The 24,392-nt window shown below is 44.6% G+C and overlaps 1 protein-coding gene across 2 annotated transcripts in view; it reads right to left on the bottom strand.

Annotated features, from left to right (window-relative positions):
• The window catches only part of NFAT5 (nuclear factor of activated T cells 5), a 956,760-nt gene that overhangs the window by 684,756 nt on the left and 247,612 nt on the right, over positions 1-24,392 (bottom strand). Inside the window, exon 2 of one of the 2 annotated variants that reach the window (XM_086945726.1) lies at positions 16,459-16,593. In XM_086945726.1, coding sequence (XP_086801852.1) covers positions 16,459-16,593 — 135 coding nt within the window. Of the gene's footprint in view, positions 1-16,458; positions 16,594-24,392 lie in introns of those variants that run through there. The other variant, XM_086945727.1, reaches the window with a different exon arrangement.

Here is a 24,392-nt window from a genome sequence, read left to right on the forward strand (position 1 = left end):
AGCGAAGAGAGAAAAGCATAATCCTCGCCTCCGTTTTCTTAATAGAATTGAAACTTACCGTTACTAGGCTAGGTAAATTTCGATTCTTACCAGAAACATACCGAAAAGAATGGAATTAATAAATTAAAATACGAGAACAAAACATCGGACATTCACTTTGCTTAGAGAAGTACACAATTATGTCCCTCCTACCTTCGAGGTGCTGTTGCTGGTGTAATATCATGACTTCTCAAATTAAGAGAAGAGCCAATGTTAAACGGGCCAGACTGGAAGCTACTAGTCTCAACTCCAAACTTGCTCAAAAGTGCCTTATTGGTGAAACCCTTGTTTGATTTTAAGCACTCAATTTATGCTAATTAATTCAGGATAATTTGGTAGAACTGAAACAATTTAAATTGCTTACTTTGTAGGTTTTGACTTATGGTCTTCAGCCAGAGAACAAACACTACGATACTTCCTGTTCTAGATGTGCAAAGCATATGTAAATGCATGCAGTAATCTATATGCCCTTTGAGATTAGAATATTTCTTAAAGAGTACAGGTTGTGGCAACTTTTTTTTAAATTCTACTGTTCTATCAAAGAATTGGCAGTTGCAGAGATTAATGTGCCATTACTGAAATGAAACCATTGTAATGATTTTAGTGAAGATTATTCTCTTCTCTACCACAGTAGGGTCTAGTTGTGGAGTATCTAATCACATAACTGTGGTTCAGCTTCTCTTGAAGAATGAATCATTGCTATGTAAATAGCTAACCATTTCGATTAGGGTTGGGTTTGAATGGAGATAAAGATCACAAGCAAAGATAGGCAAAGATGCAGAGTAACCCTGTCATATGATAGCTTTCTAAAGGACAATGGTCCTGCTCTGAGACCCAGAAGAAATGTGAATCAAAATAGACATGGCTAAGCTGGCACAGTAAGCATTATGAAGCTTTCAAAGGGGCCATGCATTTCTCCACAGCTTTATCATAATCAGGGAGAGAAGACTGGGCAACTCCATGCTGTCGAAAATAAAGGCAGCTGTTACTGTAGCTATAAACATTTTTAACACTTGGAAAACAGACTACAAAGGTAGATTGGTCACAAAAAAAGCCAGAATCTAATATTTATTGGTTACGCAGTTCTGGATTTCCCCATAGTGCTATGTGTGGCCAAGTCTTTTCAAAGTTCTCACTTGTATTTTACATCCCCAATTTACTAAAAAGAATTGCCCCAAGTTTGCCTCAACATTGTACTCACTAAAAAGAAAAAAACATTTGCAATGCAATAGGTCTCGCATTTGCGAGACTTTGAGCTACTGGCATTGTAAATGACAATGCCTCTTATTTATGTGTTGGATTTCAAAACAAATAATTAAAAGGCATTTTCATTTAGAATGGCAATAGCTTAAACTCTAGCAAATGCGACACCTATTGAATTGCAAATGCTTGTTTGAAGAAGCAAGTGGCATCTACACCCTGCAGAAGTGAAAGTGCCCATTCTGCGCATGCGCTCCAGGGGCTGTCAAACCACATGTGCTGTTTTCACATTAAAAAGCCAATTTTTCGGGCAGCCTTCCTCAATTACCTAGTAGATTTCCCATTCAGATCTCTCAATCGGGCTTCAAATATTTGGGGATTTTTGTATCGCTAGATCCAGCTGCCCGCTATGAGCACAATCTCCTTCCTCCTCTCTGAAGGTTGAAACTAGACGTGGCTCGGTGGCGTAGATTGCCGTTGTCGCCGCTTGGCCGCACCGCACTCTTTAAAATGATGTCTCTGCCCCGGTTTTTGTACGCACTCCAGAATTCATTCGACGTCATTCCGGCAAGCTACTTTCGGGAGGTGGGAGGTTTACAGAGGCGGCCCGTTTGGGACGGCCGCGCACGTATTGCTCTTGCAAAGCTAACTCTCCCCTGGTATGACGGGGGCATGGCGCTCCCGGATATCAGGAGGTACTATTGGGCCTCCCAGTTGCCCCAATCAACCACGCAATGTATGCACCCAGCCCAAATCTGGCTTTCAAGATGGACAAGCATCAGTTGCCTGGCGGTAACTACAACAGGGCGCTCTACTCTCGGACAGCGGGGAGGAATCTGACGAGACCCACCAAGATTACTGTGCGTGTGTGGAAGGATGCAAATGCAGCCATAGGATGGCACGATCGATTGACACGAGCGACCCCTCTGTATGCGTCCGAAAGACTGGGATGCCTCTGGACAGCGAAAGGTTTTGTGAAATGGGATATGATCGGTATAAGCAGAGTGGGTGACCTTTGGGTAAAAGGCGCGGTTAAGACCTTTCCGAAACTTCAGAATGAGTATGAGTTGAGTGATAGAGAGTATTTCAGGTATGCGCAGGTCCGCCATGCCTTGACGTCGGTCTTCGCTGCCGACACTAATGTTCCTGAGTCCTCCCCACTAGAGGACCGTATACTCGATGGTCATCTGCCCGATAGTACGATTACATTGATTTATAAGAAGTTAAACAATCGGGCAGATCTCCTTGTGCGTCTCAGGGAGGCCTGGACGGGAGACGGGTTGGAGTTGGATGACGAAGACTGGCAGTCAGCACGGTCTTCCCCGAAAGAGGTCACCATTCCCGCCCGTCTCGTCCAACTCAAAATTCTTCATCGGGTGTATGTTACTGGTCCTCGTTTGGTTGCCATGGGCATCTCCTCGGATGGGTTATGCAAGCGCGGGTGTGGTTTGAGTGCTACTTTCCTCCATATCATTTGGGAATGCCGGGAGGTGGCTGCGTATTGGACTCGTGTGCATGCGGTAATGGAGTGTGTCACCGGGGTCGCTCTGCTGCCTGAGGCTCGGAGATGCTTGCTGAATGTGTGGGAGCCGAATGATTACAAAGTCGCTCAGGCCCGGTGGGCGGCCCTTGGGAACATGATCGCAAAGAGGGATATTGCGCAGCTGTGGGGTTCCCCACGGCCCCCCACCGTGTCAGTATGGAAGGAGAATATGGACTGGTGTATGTTTAGAGACAAGACTGTGTATTTGGCTAGGGGCAAGCCTAGGGCTTGGAATATAATCTGGGGTCAATGGAACGCTTACCGAGGGAACATCTGTACACCCCCGTTTGAGGACAATCCGGACATTTCTCTATCCCCCTGATCCTGACATTCCTGGAAGAATCTACTCTTTTTCCTGATTTTCTGACTTCCTCACTGACTCCCCCCCCCCCCCCCCCCCCCCTGGTCATTTCCATTGCTTATCTGGTTATCTGTCCTTTATTGAGGGTCCCCCCCCGTCGGAGCACGACTTGGTCCATAATGCTCTCCGCCTTGAGATTTGTTTGTCTGTCTTTTCTTTTTGTTCTTTTCTAAAAAAACAAAAATAACTATATCCTGATTCCATCCTGTGTTGCTGAGAATTGTATCCTGTATTTTGCCGGACCTCTAAGGGATCGGTCGCTGCTTTGTGATGTTCAACGACTGCTTTTTATGCTCTAGCGGCCGGCCCCTGTGGTTGTAGGCCCATACTTGTAACTATATTTGCATTGCACAATAAAGTTTTTCCAACAAAAAAAAAAGCCAATTTTGTGACGTACTGCCCATTAAAATGGATTAGTGTGCTCTGGCTTTCATTTCCTCACTCAGGACGTCTGCAGACTGCTTGTTATCCAGTGATAATGTCACAAGGTGTGACCTTGTGACAGTGCATGGAAGGTGCGTCTGCGTCACACCCCCCCCCCCCCCCCCATCACTTCTAACGGAAATTTCAGTTGTAGAAAGCTGCATGGCAGCTATGGTAAATATTAGAGACCACGAATGAAGAGAAGCAAAAAGACATCACTGGAGACCCACATGAGAGGATCTGCATGCCACAATATTACAGACCCACCTACGAACACCGAGAATAGCACTGGTGATTGATGGTTGGCTCTTCCTGCTGCTGCTTCTGCGTCACTCGCCATCCATTTCAAACCAAGATTTTAATTGTAGAAGGCTGCAGGACAGCCATAATTACTAATTATTTGAGACACCTGAGTGAGGAATAACAAAATGACATCAATGTAGGCCCCACAGGGAGGCATGTGAATGCCATGATGTTACTGACACACACCTACGAACACAGAGGACGCCCCGTTACCTACTACACAGTTAACATGACTGTTCGGCCGACACATACACAGAGAAGATAAGCAAAATTGAATTTGTTTTACCGTTTGGATGCGTGGAAGGTGCACACTGCGGCAGATTAAGGCTGCGATGACGGCGGTTGCTGTGTGCGTGAGAGAGGAGACGCGCCCAGGCCCCGCTCCTCTCTGCCCCATCCATGGTCAGATGGTGAGATCAGGGCGGACTCATCTAACGGGTTGAGCAGCTCTGCGCTGCTGTAACGGAGTCGCGTAAAGGGAGCAAGATAAAGATGGAAGCAAGCAGACAGTGAAAGTGGCGCTGCGAGAAAAAGCAAGACGCCGTGCGCGTCCACATTTCCTGTCCTGGCAGGCACGGCGAACAGGAGACGGGGAGGCAACAAACTATGCCTCCCTTCCAATGAAAAGCACGCGTTTTGGACCTGCACCAATCAGAAGCATGGGTGGAGCTTCCACCCAGCTTCGGAAGCAAAATAGACGACAATAGATTAGATGTTGCAAGTGAGCAGCGCATGTACTGCGTCGCTAGGCGAGACCTAATACCGGACAAGTTGGATCTTAATGTTTTTCCCTGAGAATGCAAATGCTACTTACCAGTATGCATCTGTTCTTGGCATGTAGGGCTGCTGACATTCATATCTGTGCATAGATCGCCGCCTAGTGTTGGGTCCGGATGATTGCACATTGTTGTCCTGGAAGAGTCTTCGAAGTATCACGAGATAGGTGGCTCCTCCCCTGGACTACAGTGCGCATGGGCATCGCCTCCATCCCCAGATTGTTTTTAGCCATTGGCAGAGATGGAGTGAAGTATGTGAGTGATGCCCATGCTATGAGCATATGTATATATATATATGAATACTGCAGCTGCTACAGGTGCCGGGGAGGAGGGTGGGCGATATGAATGTCAGCAGCCCTACATGCCAAGAACAGATGCATACTGGTAAGTAGCATTTGCAGTTCGAGGCATGTGGGCTGCTGAATTCATATCTGTGCATTGAATACATAGCAGTCCTCCTATTATTGGCGGCCGCCCGTGCCAGCTGCAGCGGTCTGAAAAAGTGTTTTGAGAACAGCCTGACCAACAGCTGCCTGCTGTTTGGAGTGCACGTCTACACAGTAATGTTTAGTGAAAGTATGTGTGGTAGACCATGTGGCTGCTCTACAAATATCTTCTAAGGGAATGTTACCTAGGAAAGCCATAGAGGCCCCCAACTTTCTGGTGGAGTGGGCTCTCGGTGGAATTGTGAGAGTGCGTTTAGCCTTAGCGTAACAGATCTGAATGCATTTCACGATCCACCTAGCGATCCCAGCTTTGGAGATAGCGTTTCCCTTGTGGTGTGAGGCAAAAGCAACGAAAAGTTGCTTGGTCTTACGAAAATCTTTTGTCCTGTCAACGTAGTACATCAAGGCTCTTAACGTCAAGGGTGTGGAGCATCCGCTCCGCCAGCGACTCTGGGTTTTGGAAAAACACTGGCAACTCAATTGTCTGGTTCATGTGGAATTGAGATACAACCTTGGGTAAGAATTTAGGGTTAGTGCGGAGTACCACCCTGTTAGCGTGTACTTGGAAGAAAGGTTCCTGGATGGTGAGCGCCTGCAACTCGCTAACCCTCCGTAGCGATGTAATTGCTACCAAGAAAGCAACCTTCCAAGTCAGAAACTGAAGCTCACAAGAGTGCAGTGGCTCAAAGGGAGGACCCATCAGCCTTGTAAGAACCACATTGAGGTTCCATTCCGGAGCTGGTGGTGTCCGTGGTGGAATGACTCTTTTGAGTCCTTCCAGAAAAGCCTTGATAGCAGGGACCTTAAAAAGTGATAGGTGTTGCCTATTCTGGAGGTATGCTGCCATTGCAGACAAGTGAATGTGGATGGAAGAGTACGCCAAATTGCATTGGTACAGGTGGAACAGGTAACAAATGATGTTCTGAATGGAAGCATCCAGCGGGTCAATATTGTGGTTGACACAGTAAATGACAAACCTCTTCCATTTAGCCGCATAACAAGCTCTAGTAGTGGGCTTCCTTGCCTCCCGAATGATGTCCATGCAATCGGGGGGAAGGTTGAGGTAGCCAAACTCTAGGACTTCAGGAGCCAGATCGCCAGGTTGAGCTGTTGCGGATCTGGGTGCTGAATGTCGCCATGGCTCTGCGTCAGAAGGCTGGGTGTGAGATGTAGCCTCTGATGCGGTACCACGGACAGTTCTAGAAACGTGGTGTACCATGGTTGGCGAGCCCACGTTGGAGCAACCAGGATGAGAGTCATCGAGTGCTGTCTGAGTTTGCGCGCCACCAGCGGTATCAGAGGTGCTGGGGGAAAAGCGTACGCAAATCTGCCCGACCAGTTCATCCACATCGCATTGCCCTGCGATTGCGGGTGTGGGAACCTGGCGGCGAAGCTTTGGCATTTTGCGTTCTCCTTTGTGGCGAACAGGTCTATCTCTGGATGACCCCATCTTTGGAAGTACGGTTGGAGTACTGATGGATGTATCTCCCACTCGTGCATTTGGTGGCTGTGCCTGCTGAGCATGTCCGCCATTTGGTTGTCCTTGCCCGGGAGATGCTCTGCCATGAGGAAGATGTTCCTCTGAATGGCCCACTTCCACATGCTCTGAGCCAGATGAGACAGCTGCGGAGAGTGTGTGCCCCCCTGCTTCTGAATGTAGTACATGGCCGTCATGTTGTCCGTCCGGATCAACACGACCTTGTTGCACAGATGTACTTTGAAGGCCTTCAAGGCCATGAAGATTGCCATCAGTTCCAAAACGTTGATGTGCATCTTCCTTTGCTGTAGTGTCCATAGTCCCTGCACTGTGTAGTGGAGTACATGCGCTCCCCATCCCTGGAGAGAAGCGTCCGTTGTCAGGATAATCTGTGGCACAGGCTCCTGGAACGGTCGGCCCTTGCAAAGGTTTTGTGGATTCCACCAATGCAGAGAGTTGTATGCCCGACCGCTCACCAACACTAGGTCTGTCAGTTGCCCATGAGCCTGAGTCCACTGACGTGCTAGGCACTCCTGAAGCGGACGCATATGTAACCTCGCGTGCGGGACGATGGAGATGCAGGAGGCCATCATGCCTATCAACTGCATGAACACTTTCGCTGGAAGCGAGTGCTGAGGTCTGAATCGTTGGATCAGCGTTTGGATACTGGCGATTCTCACTGAATTTGGCTGCGCAGTGGCTGCCAGAGTGTCTATTGTCGCGCCCAGATACTGCCGTATATGGGTGGGCTGGAGATGGGATTTTGGATAGTTCAGCGAGAATCCCAGATCGTGCAGGAGGTGAATTGTGCGGGACACGTGGTCCGCGCACTGCTGTTCTGTCTTTGCCTGAATGAGCCAGTCGTCCAGATAGGGATAGACGTGGACGTTCTGGCGTCGTAGATGCGCTGCCACAGTCGCCAGGCACTTTGTAAAGACCCTTGGCGCCGTGGTGACCCCGAAAGGCAGAACCCTGAACTGGTAGTGCTGGTCTTGAATCGTGAATCTGAGGTACTTCCTGTGGGAAGGATGCAGGGGGATGTGAAAATACGCATCCTTTAGATCTAGCGTAGCCAGGAAGTCCCCTTGTCGAAGCAGGGGGAGGACCTGCTGCAACGTGAGCATATGGAAGTGCTCCGATAGAATGTACCAGTTGAGGGGCCTGAGGTCCAGGATGGGCCTTAGGGATCCGTCCTTTTTGGGGATTAGAAAGTACAGAGAGTAAACTCCTGTTCCCCTTTCTTGCAGTGGGACGAGCTCTATTGCCCCTTTTTGCAGCATGACTTGAACCTCCTGCTGCAACAAGTGCAAGTGCTCACCGGACATAGGACGGCTTCTTGGAGGTATGTTTGGTGGAGTGGAAGTAAGTTCCAGACAGTAACCGTACTGGATAAGAGACTTGACCCACCTGTCCGTAGTGATGGATTTCCACGCGGGCAGGAACTGCTGGAGGCTCCCCCCGACCGGTGTTGTGTGGTCGGGGGGCAGTGACAAGGCGTCACTGTTTGTTGGCTGTGGAGGACCTGGAGCGGTTGTTTCCACGTCCCCTGCCTTTGATGTTGTTGCCCCTGTAACCACCTCTACTCTTGTTGGTGTATGAGGTCTGGGTGTTGGTCTTGTAATACTGTGTGGACTGTGATGCCTGACCCCTTGAGGTGCCTCTGTTATTGGAGCGGCGAAAGGAACCACCCCGAAACTGCTGAGACTGGAGGGCCCCCATAGACTTGGCAGTGTCCGTGTCTTTCTTCATTTTTTCAAGTGCCGCATCCACCTCAGGGCCAAACAGGTGGTCAGGATTAACTGTTTGGTTCAGGATGGTCGTCTGTATATCTGGTTTGAATCCTGATATCCTAAGCCATGCATGTCTCCTCAGCAACACGCTAGTGTTGATTGCCCTGGAGGCGGTATCAGCCACGTCCAGCGCACATTTGATGGAAGCGTTGGTGATCAGCTTCCCCTCCTGAATCAACATTTCCCCTGCCTCCTTGTACTGATCAGGCAAGTGCTGCAGAAGTGTTTCTAGGGTGTCATAATGCGCCCTATGGTAGCGTGCAAGTAGGGCCTGCATGTTTGAAATGCGCCAAATATTAGCTGCCTGCGCAGCAATTCTTTTCCCTGAGGCTTCAAATATTTTCGACTCTTTGTCTGGGGGAGGAGCGTCACCCGTGGTCTGAGAGTTCGCCCGCTTACGTGCGTTGGATACCACCAAAGAATCCAGTGGCAAGTGCCCCTTGATGTAAGTTGGATCCGAGGGCGCTGCCTTGTATTTTTTATCAATACGAGGATTGACGACTCGCGCCCGAGTGGGCTCCTTGAAAACCTTTGGCGCATGTTTCAGCACTCCCTTTAGCATTGGCAATGTCTTGACTGACTTCTCAGCCACTGAGAAAGTGTCAAACAGAAAATCGACATCCACAGGATCTGAATGTAGGTCAACATCATGATTAGCTGCAGCCCTCTCAATCAGAGCGTTGAAGACTGCAGAGTCCTCTGTTGGAGAAGTCTTTGCAGCAAAAAGCTGCGGTTCCTGACCCGACTGAGGGTCCTCAGGGTCGCCTCCGGCAGACCAAGGTTCATGTACCTCCTCTGGATCCGAGTAAGCTGGATAGTTGTACTCGTCCTCTTCATCTCCGTCACCTTCCCCAGCATTTGAATGCGTTGGTGAAAGTTCTAAATTATGTGGAGATGCAGGCTCTATAGGGGCAGAAGTACCTGCAGAGTCCTTCTTGTTTTTGAGTGCAATACGATAATGCTCCAACACCGGCTCCGTGGTGATCTTCCGTTTGAGGAGAGAGAGCTTCCCGGTGTTGGCGTCGATGATAACCTCCCGACGTTCCTCATCTGCGAGCGGCTGGAGCCGAGGCTTCGGCACCACCAAGGACGCCTTGGGCGTTGACACCGCCTTCAGAGGCACCCCGGCCCCATGCTTCGGAGCGAAAGCCTTCGGCGTCGTCTTCGGCGGCAGCATGTAGCGGATAGGCGTCTGCGCCTTTGCCGGCTTCGGTGTAGGCTTCGGCACCACATCCTTCGGTTTGGGAGCCTCAGCGTCCTTCCGAATCCTCTGCAGGGACTCGACGACCTTCTTGGCTAAGGCCGGAGAGGGCTGGACCTGCTCAAGCGATTTCCCCGAGTCCGAAGTCGGGTCGGCGAAAGGCACTGTTTTCGGAGCCGACACACCACCATCCTTGGCCTTGACGGCCGGAGTCGGCGCAGCCAGAGCTTCGGCGTCGCTCTGACGCTTCTTCGGAGCCTTCTTCGGGTCATCGACCTCGACCACCTTCGGCGCCGACGCGGCCGCGTCGGTCGTCTTTGCCTTCGGCTTCGACACCGGGGTCTTCGGGTCGGCCATCTTGGCGTGGCTCTTGCTGTCGGCCATTTTGAATTTCTTTGACTTCGAGGCCTCAGGAGCTTTCTGTCCCACCAGAGCGACTTTCACTTTCGGTTTAAAAACCGGTGGTGTAGACCCCGATGGCTTCACTTTCGTTTTCTTCAACGGGAGTGGCACATCAGAAATGTCCGTGGCCGGGCCCGTAGGCGAGGCCGTGGGACAATTAACAAGGTCTTGGGTAAGGCCCGAAGGCGATCCCTCGACCTGGGCCGTATAATGGGGGTTGACCCCTGAGTCAGTCTGAGGATGCTCCTCCTCTGAGCTATCCTCCACGGTGGCAATGGCCCCATCGTCGTCCCCTACCTCACCGACGACTTCATCAAACTCCTCGTCTCCCGCGTCGTAGTTTTCTTCTTCCGACGCCGGGCTAGAGTCCGAAACTTGAAAGACATTGTCGTCTCCAACGCCTTCTTCGAAGATGTTGTATGGCGGGGGCGCTCATAACTGGGCCTGGAGTCTAGCGGCCCGACGAAGCTTGAGAGTCTTCTTACACCGGAACTTTGAACAGGCCATACACCTGGTTTCGTCATGGTCCGGCGACAGACATTTGTTGCACACTGGGTGCACGTCGAGGTGTGAATACTTGGAGGTGCACACCGGACACCTCTTGAACGGGGTTCGTTCCATGTCTGGAGCGTCTTGTAGGCCCGTCCGCGCCGACAGCACGCGGAAGGGCAGCAAGAGTTCGGAGCTGAAGAATAGTCAAACCCGAACGAAAAACGATACCGACGTCAAGCCTAAAGACCTTTTGGTCTCAAGTTAGAAAAGTTAAACTATTATCGATTCCGACAGAGGGAACCGAAACACATCCGAACCCAATGGCGGAAAAAAACAATCTGGGGATGGAGGCGATGCCCATGCGCACTGTAGTCCAGGGGAGGAGCCACCTATCTCGTGATACTTCGAAGACTCTTCCAGGACAACAATGTGCAATCATCCGGACCCAACACTAGGCGGCGATCTATGCACAGATATGAATTCAGCAGCCCACATGCCTCGAACACAAGATTATGTTGCTGCCTGTGGTTATAGTCTAAATCAGCAAAAATGAAGGCTGGTTGAAGATGAATCTCTGTTGCATTTGCTAACTAATAAAACAAATTCATGTGCCTAACAATAATGTGCTTTGACAATGAGAAGAATGTGTCCGAAGTGGAATAACTCATAATTGACCTGAATTTACCTGTAAAAAATATAAGCTACTTCGATCGTACACTACATACAGAAAGGGTAGAATAAGAAGTTCGGTTTAGAATGATGTCAAAACAATTACAGCCAAGAATGACTAGTTTAATTCTCACCAATGCTAATATCCCTAACACTCAATCAGGAAATTCTCTTAAACATCATACATCCATTCCATATGTCTACAAGTATGGTGCCACAACAATGAAACACGAGATAGCACGAGTTTAAGCACGGTATTATGGGGCAGAGAACAATAGCAAAAAGGATTAGGAATACGATAAAAGACTGTGCATGCAATGACCTATCAGCTGAAGATAAATAATTCAAATTATTCCATTCTCATCCTGTATCTGCAGCATTTATTCCAATTTCCAAACAACAACACACAAACATGAGCTTGAAGATGCTACTTAAAGTGGGGATGTTTCCAGACCCAAGGGTTGAGCATGTTTTGATGTCATTATCTGGACGACAAGCCATTCTAAAGCACGACGGCAAAAACGTGACAGATAATTAATTTCAAGCTTTTTTAATGGAATACATGCTTTACATATTTTTTTTACAAGTACACTTGCAGTTTTCTAATCAAACTAACAAACTAAAGTAAAATGTAATGTGTGCTAACTACTTCGTATATCTCTAGACAGGCACAAACGAGGGAGTACCTAAGATACAATGAAAGGGAAAGCTGGAATTTCATTTTTGAAAATCAAGTTCAAGTAATGGGTAAATGGAGGTCATTTTTTGCAGGCCATCTGTGGTTAGCATTTCATACAGGACTGTTTTCTGGCAGCCAGATTGAGTGACTGAACAATTCAATTTTAGTTTTAGTAATCGTTACCCAAGCCGTATGAGTGGTATCTATTCTGCAACAGCTGTGTTTTTTTTACATTCTCCTACATCCACTCCAACTTAATTAGAGTTGCAAACACTGGGCTTAAACGTGCTTTTGATGTAGCGCAAGTAAAGGAATGCCTTTACTGCCAGTCGCATGCTCGTACATGTGGTCATGCTGAATCTCAAGATAAATAGCCCTAGAAAAAACAACCAACTGAATCCCCCCGCACCTCCAAAACCCAAACAATTGACAGTGATGCCACTCTTTAAATAATGTGCATCCACGAATGCACAACTTTTGTGTGTTAATGAATACCAAGTCATCCTACTTTTTGGTCAACTGGAGCTACCAGAAAATGCTATGCTTCATGATGCCAACCAAGTTTGTAATCCTCCTAATCTGAAACAACCAACAACATAAGACTGAAAAAGTGACAGTTTAGAAGGGGACGGTGTTCAACTGAAGGCCATCTCCTTAGGTAGGTCCAGGTTACAGCTTTCCATAGAAAGGGACTCTTCCGTCTGTCAATAAGTTTGAGTGTGTATGTGTTTGGAAGTGAAGGCAATGTGCACACCTAGCAAATATCTGCGAGGCACATGCCTTAAGACTGCCACAGACACCACCTTAGTGGAGTGTTCCTTGAAATTGGATGAAAGTTAAGTTCCAAGTAAAAAAAACATCGGTGATTCATAATATACTCCATCTGACACCGCCTGCATGGTTGTTGCTCACCTGGCATTATTTTTCTCATAGGTCACTCAGAGCTAGTCCAATGGCTGTAGATCACTTGATCAATCTACATAAATGTAGATGTCGTCCAAATTGTGAAAAACCTCTTCAAGTAAGCAAACTGCCCCTGATGCTGCATGCTCTTCTGCTCAAAGTTCAGGAATGACACCCACTTGGGCCCTCTTAACTAAAATCTATATCACAAAATCTCCACCGAGTTATTTAGACGCAAGTCAAGAACTCCAGTAGAATAGTCGTGAGTGACAGCAGCTTTCAGTCTGAGACAATAAAGCTGACCTTGATCCAGGCTCAAGAGAAGATCACCCTATTCAAGAAGCCAGGATTAAGATAAACAGCAGGGTATTCCCTAGGAATCTAGCGCCTAGACAACCCTGCCACTGGGGTCTGTGCCTTGAGGCGATGAACCCTTGGTACCCAATTGATAACAGAGTCCTATGGTTATCACCTCCCTCACCACTACCCCATCCTGAATTCACCATCAATGCCTGCCAACGTTCACAGCGGCAAAGATCACATCCTTTATTTTGTTTTACCAATGAAAAAAGTAAACAGAAGACAAAAGCTAGTATTTTACTTTAAAGAAAACCTGCAGCTAAGGTGATCCACCCAAGGTCAAAAAACAAAGCTATTTTTGGAAAAATATACCAAACTGCACTAATCCTGGAATAAACTGTTATAGTTCTGCATGAATCCTTGTATGCAACATAGGCTGGGTTGGCAGATGAAAACAATATTTTAAGATAGCTCCAGTACAACTTAAGAAGATGCTGTGGCCACGTGACAATGATTATGCAAGTTGTACTCTATAGGCTGGGGGCTAAAAACATCAAACATCAACCATACCTAGGTCAATTGCAGTCACTTATTTTAAAGGTCACTGCAGCATATGTGAAGTGTTGCTAAAACGTAACTTTCCAAATTCTGAATCATAAACCAACGAAAATGTTGAAATATGAAAATAACAGCCTCCTGAATGAAAATGAGCAGTGAAGTCTCTACTACTAATTTATATTACACAGAGCTTCAATATAATTTGTGAGTTTTATGTGCAAAATAATGCAGATGTGCAGAAATACTGCTTCTTTGCCATACACGCGTTTCAGAGCTTTTTTCCTGGCACAATATTCTCACAAAAACCCAAGTGATATATATGCTATTGCAGATTTTGCTTCTATCAAGCATCTCTATTCCCTATGGGAAACCCTGAAACACGCACGTTATTTAATTCAAGCTGGAACATAGCTCTCCGGTAAATAATAACTTTTGCATGGAAGTTGATCTGCATAAAGTGCTGGGGGGTCTGGCACTAGAAGACAAGAACAGCTCACAGGTAGGTAGCACCAACCCATCACAAATGCTATTTATTGACTACATTCCTGGATCCATTCCTCATAAAATGTATTAAGCCTCAAGAAGTCCCTCTCTGTGCCAGTGAATATCTGTGTAGCAAAGGAGGTTGCTTTCCAGATCAGCAGGGATCTCTGAAGGTTTACTGGTCAGTCTGCACATGCATTCTAAGCCTCAAATACACAAAGTAAATAGAATAAGTTTAATGATTCATGAAGAATCGATTAGGTATGAGGCGAACAATCCCTTTGCTTGGAGAATAAAAGGGAAAGGATGGAAGATGCCCGGAAGGCAAACAAACTGTTCCAATATTTTGTGAAAACTGTTATTGTTCACAAAAAGCAGATATCCATTTGTTAAAAAATTACGTTTAGTAGTTGCAAATGAGGCGAAGATTAAACAATGTATGGGCATTGCAGAAGGCAAATTGTGAACAAATGATGAAGGTCGCACGTTACTTTTATTTTCCTCATAGACCAGTAACCTTTTAAAACCGAGTTAACTTCATTTAACAGAATTTCAATCTTTAAATGATTTATAAGAAAGTCCACTGGTAGGCTAAATAAATACAATACTTTATACAGAATACAAGGGAAAAGTTGTGTTCGCAGTTACGCTGCCAAGGTCACCTTTTCTCTGGGTATATTATTGCTACTTTTGACATGTTAAGCCTCTAGCTACTTTTGAATAGGTTGACAGAGGCATTCCTACTGAAATGTAAATTGTCTACCTCTTAAGAAATCCTACCATGATGTGAAATGTATTTGTAATTGCTGTTTCTGCCCTCGAACGCTAGTTGTCTTTACAGTTTTGTTTATAAGTTTGCTAAGTGCAAAGTCAAAGAAGACTGATTTTTTTTTCTCGAAACCACTAGGTTCTTTTCGTATGCCGATATCATTCGGCATTCCTTGAGATCCTCCCACAACCCACTCACTTCCTACTTCCCCGGTAGACAACCCCCTCACCTGCCCGCCCTTTCCTACCTAGCTCCAGGCTTCAATTGAGGATTCTGACTGGCCAGGGCACATGGAGGCAACAGATGTTTCAGTTTATTTAAACCAGTAAAAGCTCACAGAACAAAGTCAGTGAAAAAAAAATCATCCATTTTCATCTGTAGATTTAAAGAGTGATTGTGTATTTTTGTATACCATAATGAGCTGCCACGTGTCATTTTCTAAGCAATTAGCAAGTAAAAAACTAGTCGAATAGTAATTCAGCAGAAACTGTGCGTTCTGCACAATAAAATAGTCTGTAACAAAGTGATCACAAAAGTAAATGTACACCTCTGACTAATGCCGTCCTTTGGACACTATTAAATCCACAGATTTTGCTGGGCATTTCAGGCAGCAAATTAACACTGAGCAGTGCTGTAAAGCTTCTATCTCCAGTATGTCTGAATGTAATTGTGAGGCAGTGCGTTTTTTTATATCGCTATAACTCCTAATAAAAGCAAGCCATGGGGAGCATTCTATATTTGTTATTACAGCATCAAGTCACTTAAAATAACTAGAATTTTCTGCTAAAGGATGTAATATATTTAAAGCATCTTTCATCTAACACTAAAGTGGGGAATATTAACATCTGCTACTTACACTGCTTTTAAACGGCATAAAATATGGTATGAAGCTCTGTATAATACGTTATCATTACTGAACTACCTGCACAATTTTCATTACTAAATTTAAAGGCAAACAATTAGTTTCATGAACAAGCGTAAAGCCTGAAACCCATACGGGTGAGAATTTGATTACTATAAATAAAACTACTTAAACTAGAGCAATTTAAGCACTGCGCGTTGTCAAAAATAAAGGAACTGAAAGGCATACACTAATGCCGCCAACCATTATGTTTAGGGAATTGATTGAATGGCTGGAATATTCCTCACCAGATTGTTGGCTTTTTCTACAACACTTTCTATGAGAAATCTGAAGTCATGATATTTCACTTGTCCAACAGAGACTGAAGATTTTTTTTTTTAAACCATCTAAATAACGTTGATTCGATATTTTCCAACCTTAAATATGACTCCTAATTAATATGAGGTTTCCATTGTTTAAAACAAAACAAAAAAATAGAACAAAAATATTTTAGTTTCTGCTCCTAGCAAGCTATTTACGAATTTGTTTGAAACCACCAAATAATTGACATTTTACAATGAGTGGTTTTCAAGGGACAAGCCGTGTACTCATCTATAATGTCAAAATATGTGCCTTCAACATCAGCTAAAGGAAAATATCCCTACAAAAGGTGCTGCTTGTCTTTAGAAACAGTTACCTCATCCTAGAACACTTGTTTTTATACTTTAAACTTTGCCAGCACTGCTCAGGATGCCAGATAGATATACAACACAACCATTAGAAGGCAAAAATGGAATGCTTACCAGTAGCAACAATAGCTGGGGGTGGCGATCCCACCTCATCTGCCTCACCACCGCTTGTCTGACTCATTTTTGCTACTGGGGTTTCTCTAGATGGAGGCAACTGTAGCTCCTTTGGGAGAAGGTCATAGACTGATTCTAGAAATGAGACAAGACAGATTTTGGTTAGGACCATTTTTCTGCAAAGAGACTAGATTATATGTCATTAAAGCAGAGAAGGTGCAGAGACAGAATACCATGAACGAGAACTTTTTCATAACATCAAGAAAATGGCGATAAAAGAACAATATCATACAGACTGTGTTCAATGTGCTTACCGTCTGTTAGCATGTTAAGCCACATGGACTAAGGAACAAAAGTAGATTTTACATTCACACAAGTCACCTTAATATTGCTACTTAACAGTAAAAATATCCTTCCTTAAAAGCAGAGAAAAAGGAAAAATGTTACTAGAAACTCCTACAGGCTGCTCAAACGACTGCTGATTACTTGCTCAAAAATAAAGTCTATCTTCATATTTGCTCCACAACTCATCTGCAAATACATGGCATGCCACTCTGCTTTCTCAGTGAGGCAATTACAATAGCTCAATTTCTTAGAATTACTTCCTCGGACTCCAAAAATGTAGGAACCTTGTCATAAGCGAACCACAACTGTACCAAGTTAGTTATTTGTGCCTTCAGCGACACATGGGCTTTAAACAACAGGTCAAATTTTAAACAGACTTTAAGGGACCTTGCACACTGTTGACTGTGTGGAATTCCACTTAAGGTTCAATTTCTGACAACCAGGACTGAATTTGCTTTTGAGAAGTTTCTGGGATTTCTATTGGGATAAATGGCACATAGCCAGTATTGGATGAGCCAGTATGACAGGTAGAAAATGTGTGCCAACACCCTGAGGTAGAGCTGGGTGTTAATATATGTATGGATGGATTGGCATACCCGGAGTAGTCAGCTGAACATCCAGAGGCTTCATGTAAAGATGAAAAAAAATGTGAGATGGATTGTGGATCAGAACAAGTGACAAAATGGGAGGGTGGTTAGGGGTACCACAGGCATCAATTTAAGTAGGTTGCTACAACCCAGTGAAGAAAGTAGAGAACCCCTTGAAGACTCACTCGGCAAGGCCCAGGGAAGACAAGGGGGTCATTAGAACCACCTTTTGATCTACTTTTCAGACAGCCATCAACAGTTCCAACCAGCACAAAGAGGCCCATAAACATACTACAAAATGTTCAACTCTTTCTCTCAATTATGTTTACTGGTATTTGTAACATAAAAGGATACTAATTTTTAGCCATCATCATTTCACATATCGATACAGAATGTGCTCCCAAAACAATTCCCCTCACCACCACTCTACTGCTATAACACTAACAAATCAGTATCCGCCCTCCAATACATTTTCCAATTCGACTAGAAAGCATTCTTATAGTATCAAAGACACTACAGCTCCTCCAAGATAGTCTGTTGTCCCACCTCCTACCTCTTCTAAGACAGTGCCTTTGTGTAGTCACCTCTGATCTTCCTACATTACAGGCACCCACACATACACACCAACACAAGCCAACACACGCCAACACACCAACATGCACCCACCCCCCTACATTACACACAAACGCACCACCACACGCCTACACCCACACCCACCCACCCGCATCCCTTCCGCCCCCTTCAGGAGGGTCTCTCATCTTCCAGCTTGTTAAGCATCGATTTCCGTGCCCGAATACTATCAGCCACTTTATCATCCCCAGTGTCTTGCGCATATTCCTTTCTTTAACACCAGACCATTTGCCATATTTATTTATTTATTTTATTTATTTATTTATAAAAGCATTTGTAAAGCGCGAACGACGGCCCTTGGGCATCTCGGCGCTGGAGTTGCTGCAGTGTTTTAACCCTCATGGGGCAGGAGTTCATTGGTTAAAAAGCCAGGTTTTTAGTTGCTTGCATATCCAGCAGCCAATCTGATAACAATGGCCGTGTTGCGGAGACCCATCTAATTGAGATCCTATGCTTTGCCAAGACTAGCCCCAGCCTACTAAGCCGGGTTTCGTTGCGCGTGGGAACCAACCCCAGCAGGCACAACCTTACGCTCAGTTTGATCGATCAACCAGAGGTTCGTACCAGAGCTGTCCGCACCTCTTGCCAAAAATCCCACACCGAATGACACCCCCACACCATATGCAGAAAGTCTGCCTCTGCCTCGCTGCAACGGGGGTACATGACAAACGGCCTTGGTAAATAGTACCCAGTAGTCTGGGTGTCATTTAGATCTGGTGTACAAAGGTATTTTGAATGAGCTTGAAACAGGCTCCCTTGTAAAACAAGCATTTGAAATGCAATAGGTCTCGCATTTACACTAGTTTCAACTATTCACATTGTAAATTATAATGTCTTTTATTTAGGTTTTGGTTTTTAAAACAAATAAAAGGCATGGCCATTTGCAATGCTTGTAGTTTAAACTCTCGCAAAAGCAAGACACATTGCATTGCAAATGCTTGTTAACAATTACCAGGGAAATTAATTAAAAGGCATACCTGTTTCAGTTCTAGATGCTACAAGATTAGAACAATTAGCCCACTCCTTTTTTCCACCACCTGGTAACAAAACGGATGTTTCCCCATGAATGCATCCGATTCCCTATTCATGATCTCTTCTCTATTAGTAATTTTGTGCTCCTGCTTTCAGCGGACCCCCATTTTTTAGTTTCCCTCCGGTCTTGCAAGTGTACATGGATACTCTTCTGTCAGGCCTAGTCTATTTTCCAGACTGGTTACACAAAGGGGCCACCAAAGCAATTGATAAAAACAAAAATACTCAGCACACTCCAGATATGTTTTTCTGCCAAAGTGGATTCTTAAATTTGGTACTAGTATCTATCCATATCAAAAATACAAAAAATTTAATTAGCTTCACGTTTTATTTGTCACATGCACTTGTAAGATGTGTTCTACTAAAACCGGCCTGAAATTACATGATTGCTACAAAAAAAATCCAAAACACAGAAAGGCTGTACATTTCACATGTGTTAGCTCTACAAATAGTGAAGGATGAGGCAGAAGGGAACCAGATTTTTTACAATTATTTTTAGCCGCCGGCATTCGTTGAAAAATATCGCTGACCCAAATTGACAGTATATATGGCAAAGTATATATTAATATCCTGATAAAAAACATCAAAAAATGCTCTCTGCTCAAGTGATCACAACTGACAATAAAGCAGATTGAAGTAATAGAGGTCAGAGCAATTGTTCAGTCCCGAAATGTCAACAGTTTAGCGAATATTGTGTTAACATGGTCATAAACGTGACACAATTACATTATTCCACCCTTTGAATGAACATTACACCTAAACCAAGTTCCAAACTCGCCCTCATAACTTCACACCTGGACTACTCCAATAGTCTTTATGTAGGGGCTCCTGCATACTTACGTCACCGTCTACAAATTGTCCAGAACGCGGCGGTTAGATTGATCTGCCTCGTTCCCTATCGTCACTCCATTTCCCCGTACCTAAAGAACTTGCATTGGCTTTAAATCTCTCACCACATCTAGTTCAACGCCCTGGTCCTGGCCTTCAGAGCTCTGAATGGTTATGGTCCAGGCTGTCTCAGAGACAGACTGAAGCAGGTCCAATCAGTCCGTTCCCTTAGATCCAACCATCTCCGTCTCCTACTACCTCCCCGCTTCCAGCGCTCGAGAAGAGGAGGCAGAGCTTTTGCGGTGGTCACTGCTAAGCTGTGGAACTCCCTACCGCTGGACCTTAGACTCATTGAATCGGAACCCCCTTTTAGATCCAAATTGAAAACATACCTGTTCTGCTACTAGCCGCCTTGAGCACTACCGCTGCTGTCCACAGCGCCGGGACACCCCCGGAGGGGGTAGCCGTGCGCTTAATCAAATTCCATAAATAAATAAATTTGAAATCCCTGCCCTCAGGTCCTCTCTGCATAAAGGCAACATCGAATTATAGGAACTTAGTCACATTTAATCAAATACAAATGTACACACACTTATCACTGCTTGTAGCCCTGCTTTGAATTACACATAGTCTCTTGTACACAACATTAAATCTGACGCAGTCATAACACTGTTCCAAAAGGTATTACAGCAGTGCACCAAAAATCGCATTCAACATCTATGCATGAACCCATCTCCAGGCCCTTTGACCATAAAATTCAAGAACTACACTGAATGAGATGTAGATACTCACAATCACTAACTTCCTCAGGTCTTTCTGAGCATAATTCTAAGTGCAATGCTTCAACGCACACTGCATTTGAGTTCAACCCTGTGCAATTAAGTGCAATCCAAGCAGCTAAGAGGAACAGCACATTCCATACATTTGGCACCTTTAGGAAAGCACACCAGAGGCAGACCTGAATAATCTGAATGGCAATAACACGAAGCAATCAAGATAGTGCTACTTGGTTGCCTTAATTTGGTCTATTCTATAAATAATTTTGACAAACCAATGACATGAAGCTGCCTCTGGGCCTGTTAAGAACAAGCAGTTGACAGAAAGTGAAAAAGAAAAAACCCAACAGTTGGTAGAATACGATTACCTCTCTCAATGTGGAGTCTGACATTCTTTATTTTCAATCAATCCACAAAGTTTGCACAAAAAGCACACACCAAGACTATTTGCCATTTTGAGATTCTGTTGAGGATTATATGGATATTGAAAGCTGCTGCGGACAGTCACCCCTGCAAGATACCATTCCATCCTTGGCTGCAGCACCTTTCAGCTCCCACACACATCTCTCAAATATAAATCAATGGTGGCTGAGGCAGTTGGTTGCACATCGATCAACAAAATATCTATGATGTTTTAGATCCTAGCAGTGCAGTGGAAATGCAGAATAGAGTGGAAAGTATGCAAAGGGCAGAAGCCCTTCTGGTCCAAATATGGTAATGCTTCAAGACATCCCTGGCAGGCCCGGTACACAGCCTAGTGAATAAATAATTCATAAATTTGTCCAGCACAAAAAAAATTCTCTTGGGCAGCTAAGAAAATCAAGTCACCAATGAATAGGATGGGTTCTCTTTCGACCATTCAAAAACAAATAAAAATAAATATCAATGCCACCCAAACTCAGGTGGCAAACATTTCTGAAGCTTCTACTATGAGCCTAGTTAATATTTAGAGTTCCAAAGCCTGTCTCAATAGATACTGGTGCCCCACTTTGGAAAGTTCAGTCTGAGTGATTGTGACAACCTCCTTCAACATAAAGCCTCCTGAAAATCAATCATTGGCACGAGGACGGGATGCAACCCAAAACCCAGTATCTATGACTCACACCCTAAGCTACCCAATATACCAGAGAAAAGGGATATAATCCTCTATGTGGAATACCAAACCCAAGGTCAAGAAGACAACCTCAACAGATGTACCAACATTATGTTATGTAAAGCCTTGCCAGGGTTCAATGTGATTTCCTCCAGCGATATTGATATAGTTGCATTCCGCCCCCAATTGATGAGGAAGTGAATAACCGCACTGTTGCAGATGCTTCAAATCACAAGGTCACAATTCTAACTGTTATTGCTAGGACAGAAGATGGCTTTGAAAGGAGCTGTATAATTATAGGTATTGCCGGTGATCACTGGTCCTGGCTGTCCACAGTCTTATACAAAAAGCCCATAATGCCTGAAACTTTGGACAAAGTTTTTATCTTTCCCTCTGTGCATAGAACATTAGGGACACATGGTTTGAGCACCAGATATAATATGTAGAGGATTATAAAGGATGTCAACATTACTTGTTTCTAGGAAACCTGGGCTCTGGTGTCCTTCAGAATAGCTGATTACTCACAGTATTATTGGACAAAGTTCTTATCTTTCCTTCTGTTCATGGCACATTAGGGACATATGGTTTGAGCACCACATCTGAAATATAGAGGATTATAAAGGATGTCAACATTACTTGCTTCTAGGAAACCTGGGCTCTGGCCTCCTTCAGAATAGCAGATTACTCACATTATTTTTGGCCAGCTATCCCCTTGTCCATGTGGTTGCCATGAATCTGGTCGGGTCTCAATTTACATTCATAAAAGAATAGTGGTTAATTCTAGCCTCCTAAGGTCGGGCATTGAGGATATACTTGTCCTAAAACTTATATTAAATTGCAATGGCAAAGGGAATGTAAAACCTTTAATTATTTGTAACGCTATCTGAATCCTTAGCAAGTAAAGAAAAAAAAGACAGACAGCAGCAGCTGTGATCTGAAATCTAATGGCAGAAACCCCATCTGCCATGTGGATTTTAATGGGGGACTCCAATCTGCTCTCTACTGTCTACGGCATGATGTGGGCAACCAATATTAAAATCTACCTCAGAAAATTATAAGCTTTCATTAGAGGGGGGAAAAAGTGTGAAGACCTGGACAGTAATCTAAAACACTTAAGACTATCAGCGCTGAATAGGCGTTTTGCCAATGATGAACCCACAGCTTATAAGCAATTTTCTTCCCAACATCTGGATAGATTCAATTTTATTTGGGTTCTAATTTCCATCATTTGGAGGACTTCATGACTGTTCCTACTGTTGAAAGTAATTATGCCCATCAGAAAATAATACTATCCAACAGTGTTGAGCACTTCCACGACGGCACCTTAATTGGCTATAAATCATAAGTAGAGTAAATGATTAAAGTTAATTAGCATTTAAGTGGCTCAGCTAGTGTAACTGAGGCAGTGATGCAAGTTAAGGAGACATACCTCTCAGCCACCAGAAAAAGTGTAGCCTTCATGAGCCACTGGTCTGCCTCTCTGGAAGGTTTGGTTAGGATATTTAAAGAGGAGTCCTCTGCCAAAACCAAGCCGCCCTGTCCCTCTGGGGCCGTTAACCAAAAGTGTAGGTTCTCGATAAATAAATATCTGATTAGCCTCAACAATCTTAACAGTTTATTAAAAAGAAGGAGCCACCATCATGGCAACAAAGCATTAAAAGAGAATCTAAAATAGGATCTCTCTACAGGAATACTCTGGGAATCCAGGAGGAAAATATTTGATTCAGCTACATGAGGCTGAAAAAACATGGACTCCAGGAAATTTTGGACCCTAGTCAATCCAGGGCGGCTTTGCCAAAATGTACATTTATGCATTATTGGTAATAAAAATCTTTTGCGATTTTCACCATAAAACTTGCAGAAGAAGAACATACGCAAATCAGACTGCTGTGAGACACCATCACATGGACAACATGGCAGGGCTTTAGTAGAGAAAGTGCCGCAGGGAAACCCATCATGCAGGGGAGAAAAGTTTGGCGAAACCGGATTAAAATGAATCTATGGAGTGGATCTCTTACCAATTTCAAGTAAGATGGTAGACGGTCATTGAGTATAGGGCCCTCCAGATATGCATGGACCGTATATTTATTAGTATGCTTTGCAAGCCTAGTTTCAGCTATGTAATTTAAAGAACACATTTTTTATGTTCTTTCGATCTAGTCAAGCTTTTGAGTGGGGTTTCAAAAAGCGTACCCAGCAGAGATTATTTAGGATCTTTTTAACATACATAATCCAGGGGATCCTCTGTACGTGTTCAAATAGAAGGTTATCCGTGATAAACTCTTGGGTGAGATTAACAGTATATCTTCTCCATATGGAATACATAGGAGAATAGGTGTCACGTTTATCTGGTCGGATATATAGGGGACATTCAACTTACAATGGAAAATAAAAATATAACTATTGGGTAAGCCAGTCAGTTTTTTCCCCAAAACTGTCCTCAATCAATTGTAGTGGTACTGGATTAATATAGCCCCCAGACTCCAGCTCCATAGGAGGCTATTGCGCTAGATTTGGCCGCATGTACCTCTTTAACCATGTCTGTTTGTTTTGAGCCTGTTATTAATAAACAAATATATGGCATTAATGCTTTTTTTTAGCATGATCCCTCTATTAATCACCATGTGGGACCAAGTTGACATC

Source organism: Lissotriton vulgaris, chromosome 12, assembly GCF_964263255.1.
Source record: "Lissotriton vulgaris chromosome 12, aLisVul1.2, whole genome shotgun sequence".
Classification (NCBI taxonomy): Eukaryota; Metazoa; Chordata; class Amphibia; order Caudata; family Salamandridae; genus Lissotriton; species Lissotriton vulgaris.